Raw genomic sequence first — 5,591 nt, forward strand, 5'->3', positions numbered from 1 at the left:
TACACTCAGAGTTAAATTAACATTGATGTTACATAAATTGGGGATATAAATGCCATTAAATGGGGGTCCGTAGACTAATGCAGGTCAAGCTGTGCGTCCTTGAAATTAAACAGGTTGAGAATCACTGCTAGAGCCGTAAATATCTTCTCGGGGGAACCTATATGGCATTATCTTTTCAAATGGGGGGAGGGGTTCCACGGGCTAATCAGTGTCAATGTGGGGATCCTTGACATGAAAAGGTTTGGGAACCATTCCACATGGCATAGTTAACATCTGTCTGTAGTTCTTGGTGCTTGTCTAACAAGCAGCAAGTAGGCTACTTGTGACAGACAGTGTAACATGGTCTTCCATCTCTCTCCTATCTCTTAACTTGTCTGTTGCTCTATAGCTGCTGCGTTGTCAGATGCAATATAAAGATGTTCAGACGTTGGAGTTCACATGCACTGAGTCGTTTCCAACTTGGAAGCAGAACAACGAGATCAGCTGTCGCCTGTCGCATGTCTGAGATATCAAAATAAACGTTGTATGGCTTGTTGGGTGTCAGCCTTTTAAGATGAAATAACATAACCTTCAACAACATTCTCACACATCTCCTACCCGTGCTCAAGCATGCATGACAGCATATACAAAAAACAGAACAGCTTTGCAGAGCAAGCGGCTATAGGCTGGCAGTTTGCGGTTTCATTTTTTTTATAGAATATCTTAAATACAATGAGATTGAGCTAACACTTAGATTTTGTTTCTCTATGTGTCCAGTCGGACGTATCTAATGTAGCTCACAGTGGCTGAGTAAACACAGGATCGGTATGTTGCTGTTATTTTTAGAGAGAAATGTCCTGCAATTTGAATACATTTTGATGGTAACAGTTGTATAATTGCAATATCACAAAAAGCTACCCGGGAGGGTAGCTTTATCATTAAAAATGTCGTCATAGTTATAGCAAAACAACATGGTGACCGGAAAACGATGTCATTTTGGGCAAGTCTCCACCTTTTGCTCGTTTCCTAATACTTCAAAGAATCAGCACAATACCAAACATCAGAAGAAGCAACTACAATTGGAGGTTGACCCGATCGTGGTACTTCATGTATGGGTCGTCAAGGTACCAGTTCCTCCTCTTCCAGAACTCGGTGGTCATTTTGTCCAACAGCTTGCTCTGTGTCTTGTTACAGAACACGTGCTGCCTCAGCCGACTCCTCTTCGCAGGCGGCTTCCTCCACAGCTTCTTCTTGTATCCGGCCTGTCGTCTGACCCACAGGCCGCAGTGCAGCCTCAGGAACCGGTCCTTCACGGACTCCACAGACTTCCTCTTCGCCTTCTTCACGCTGTAGTACGTAAGGCTTCTGATTGGCTGCCGGAACGGGCCCGGAATAGCGAGCGGTGATGAGACGCGTCGCGAGAGCACTGCAGCGGGGACCGTCAGGGACCCCCGGGGGTTCCACTGATAGTCAGGAACCAAATGGAACCGTCGTAACGGTCCGTAACTCCGAGCGTGTGCGAATGGAACCAGATGAGAGTTACGGGGGTCCGTGGCTCTAATGGGACTGAACTGGGGGTCCTTGAAGTTACAGAGTTTCAGAACCACTGACCGAGCAGACATGGAAGCCCAGACGGGAGTACATGGTTTCTGCAGCGTTGGAGTTGGAGGTCGGGTGACGGGAGAGAACAGGCAGAGCTTCGGTGCTCCGGCGCAGACAACGAGCGGCCTCAGCAAACCGGGGACTTTTCTTGTCAAGGCGGCTGCCATGTTGTTCCCATTCAATAACCTCCGTTTCATGAAGAGGAGATTGGAGGTTTTTCTAAATGATATTCTACCCAGATATGCAGATCATTGTCCTAGTGGACTGTCTGTCTTCCATATAATTCCTCACGTCTCCCTCCGTCTGCATGACCTCATGAAAGTAGACCGATTATACTGATTATTCAGCCAATCAGACCAGCGATTGGGCCGGAGTTGCCATGGTGATTAATAAAAAAATGTCTGTCTGTGTCCCAAAAATGGAAATCTCTGTCTGTCTGCCTGGGTTGCTTTTACAGTACGCCCATAAATGGAGTTTATGGGTGGATGTCGGTGTCCCCTTTATTACCATATGTGGGCCTGGCCCTGATGTCATCAATATGAGGTCATAGTACCTGGAGATCCCTGATGTCATCAATATGAGGTCATAGTACTGACTTCAGTCATTTGCACAGTCTTCAGGGATCTGCATTCATATGGATGGACGTCCATATTGTAAATGTTAGTAAACGTACATGGGCCATGCATGGAGTTTAGTTGCTCAGCATTCATTCATTTCACATTTACATAACGTTGTAAAATGAGTCAATGCATGGAGCGAGCTGCACACAGGGGGCCATTTCTCCCCTACAGCGCTATACGAGAAACTGACAGAGAACATGGGATTGGGCCATTGGGGATGGTCAAAATAACAACGAATAATGTGACAGGAACCGTTATGTCTATTGACGTCCTCAGAGAACAAACATGTCAACCAATCAGGCTGCTGTAGCAATGGAAGTGTCCATTTGAGATCCTTTGCTGTCCATGAAGTATCTATAATATATATCCTCGTTAAACCGATCTGATCTTCCTCTTCTCAAAGAACAGGACGTGCTTGTTCACAATCGGATCATGTTTACGCAACACCAGTTTCTCCGTGAGACGATTCCTCTTCGTGTTGAAGACGTAGCCTGTCCCTGCGGCGCTCATCATCTGCACCAGCAACGTCTTGGACTTCGCCTTGGCCAAATTTACAGCAGTTATAAACATTTTTGTTTACAGTACTTCAATAACTCCTCAACGCTCAGCTCGAGAACAGATATAAAAGTTCTCCACTATATCTTTAAGGTCACACTGACAATTCTCTGTGTGTGTCCCTTTTATGCCTATATGGAGATCTCTTTATGTCTGTCTGTCTGCTCTGCCTTTGCCGTGTCAGCCGTGCCCAAATATAGAGTCCAGGCTATGAAGTTATGTCATCAGGTTACTCCATATATGGAGATTTGCGGATTTATTAATATCTTTTGGACAACCGGGTAGATGGAGAGCTTTGGCTTCGGGCTCAGCTCTCTTTTCGTCACAACAGTGCATGCGGTGCGGTACAACGACTGCAATATCGCCCGTTGCGACTTCTTGCCTTATAATTAAGTACGTCGGAGCTCTGAAAACAAGTGTGTGGATGTTCCAGTGTTGTTTTCGTCGACTAAAACTAAGACGAAAAATGTTCGTCAACTACCTTTTTTCACTGGCAAAAACTAAATGGAAACTAAATGAAAACTAAGCTATAGTGAGTAAAACTAAGACTAAATATATTAACAAACAAAAACTATACTAAAATGTTAGGAAAGGACTAGTGGACAAGAGATCCAGTATAAGTCATTTTACACTTGGTTGCATGCTGAAAATAGCCAATCTACAAGCTCACAACGCACCGCAGCGCATCGACAATTTTCTGAAAAACCCCATGTTTCTATGTCAGTAATTCTCAATATTTCATGTCAAGGACCCCAACAATTATATGCAATTAGCCGCTGACCCCCATCTGAAAATATGTTGTTCCAGGAACATCTTAGAAGCAAAGATTTGAGTTAAAAAACGCTATGAGAGAATATATATTCAAAGAAAAAGAAAAATAGCAAACCTACAAGCTCGTAGTGCCACGCTATGATCTTGTAGATCTGCTATTTTTCAAAAGCTAAAGTATAACATAATGCTTAAAACACCAAAAGGGGTTCCCGCCCAGAATAGGTTTGACTGTAACTCTTTGAGTGTAAATACATTTGTTTTTATGTTGGGTGCAACTAATTTCTTTTTGCGTGACACTGCGGTGTCACCGCGACGACCGCGTTCAAGATTTGTCCGATTAACGTGCAGCGCATTATGCGCATTCATATATTAAGAAATTCAGCTTTGCCAAACACATTTAACCACCAAGATATATTTATTTGTAATATTCATATCACATTATAATTTTACTTCATACATTTACGTTTTTATAAAAAAAATCTCAATAGAAAACAAATATCCCTTTTAGGACATTTGTGACAAAAATGTATAACAAAGGCAAACTAAAAGAAACAAAACAATAAAAAAAAAAAAATCCCAACTGCAGCTAAAGCATGTTTTGATGTTAAAGGACCACTTCACCACTTTTCAACCTATCTTCATATAATAGGTCCTCACTAATAATCATGATAAAATGGCACGATTGTTTTCTACTCAGTCTGTGTCTCATAGGAAGGCTGTGGGCAGTTTAGAAACCGTCGTCCAGTGACATCATTAGGCAGATATTTTTTTAAACAAGATTTCTTTGCAATTATTTTTAGATTTTCATTATCGTGAGAACGATAGCTTCCATTTTCGCATTGCAACTCTTCAGGAGTAGAAAGCCTGCAGTTTCTATTAGGTTGTATTCCCCATCGATGATGTGACTGGAAGACGGTTTCTGAACTGCCCACAGCCCTCCTATGAGACACAGACAGAGTCTGTGTTTCATGATTATTAGTGAGGACCTATCATATGAAGATAGGTTGAAAAGTGGTGAAGTGGTCCTTTAAGAACCATGATCGATGCAACGGAGTACTGTCAATTAGATTGTGTGCGTACACATCTATGCAGACGTGTATCAGGGCTCTATGTATAGTATGGGATGGCAGTGGCTCAATTTGCACGCACAATTTGCACAATCTATGTAAAGCACTATATAAATGCACAATTTATGTCATCCGTCTTCCTTCCCATGCAGTGCTCCCCACACCACCTCTATATTTCCAACAGGCCGTTTATTTGGGGGTCGGTGGCCAAATACATGTAATTCTAGGGGTCCTTGACATATTGAGCACCACCGGCACCGATACAGAAACATAGGTATTTCAGTGAGAAAACTGTTAGGATTTAGAAGACATTTCTTTTAGAATCGGCCTCAGGTCTAACTAACCCTGCGGTCCCGAACCTTCCGCCAACACAGATCTGCTCCTGCGAGGGAGGCGTCTTGACTTTATCCCCGCCGACGTGTGGCTCCTCCTTATATGTCGTATAAGGTCACGACTTGGGGATTTTTCGGGGTGACAGCCGGCTGCTAAAACGATATAGTTTTGATGGACAGTTTTTCCCTGCTGATCCCCAACAGCTGCCCCACGCAGGAGAAGCTGCTTTTGAACCGTTTGCTTTGAATGTCATACCATGCTCTCCGTGAACAAGAGGATTCACATTGAACCCGTTAAAACCTGGAAAGGCCTCTGTGTGTCACCTTATAGCTTTTAACCACTTTAACATTTTTTTTACTTTAACCTATTGTAAAAATTACAGATCTACAAGCTCATAACGCGGCACAGAGTGCTGCGCTATACGAGCTTGTAGATCTGCAATTTTTGAAAGATCGTTAAAACGTGTGTAAATCTTTCAATATATATATTCTTTCACAGCAAACGTGCTTAACTCATATCTTTACTTCTGGGGGGGGGGGGGGGGGTCACTGGAACAACATATTTTCAAATGGGGGTCGATGGCCAATTACATATCATTTTTAACATGAAATGCTCCGATATAGAAACAGGTTTTTCTGAAAACTCATGATTTAGAAGACATGTA

General features: G+C 42.9%; 1 protein-coding gene across 1 annotated transcript; it reads right to left on the reverse strand.

Moving 5' to 3' along the window:
- Positions 1 to 2,573: 2,573 nt before the first annotated feature.
- On the reverse strand, positions 2,574 to 2,771 carry mrpl33 (mitochondrial ribosomal protein L33; the record flags this gene model as incomplete). The annotated part of the gene is made up of 1 exon (XM_083783989.1): positions 2,574 to 2,771. The coding sequence occupies one exon, from the start codon at positions 2,769 to 2,771 to the stop codon at positions 2,574 to 2,576; it is 198 nt and encodes a 65-aa protein (XP_083640115.1).
- Between the last annotated feature and the right edge of the window lie 2,820 nt (positions 2,772 to 5,591).

Source organism: Protomyctophum parallelum (assembly GCF_964188405.1).
Source record: "Protomyctophum parallelum genome assembly, chromosome: 15".
Taxonomy (NCBI): Eukaryota; Metazoa; Chordata; class Actinopteri; order Myctophiformes; family Myctophidae; genus Protomyctophum; species Protomyctophum parallelum.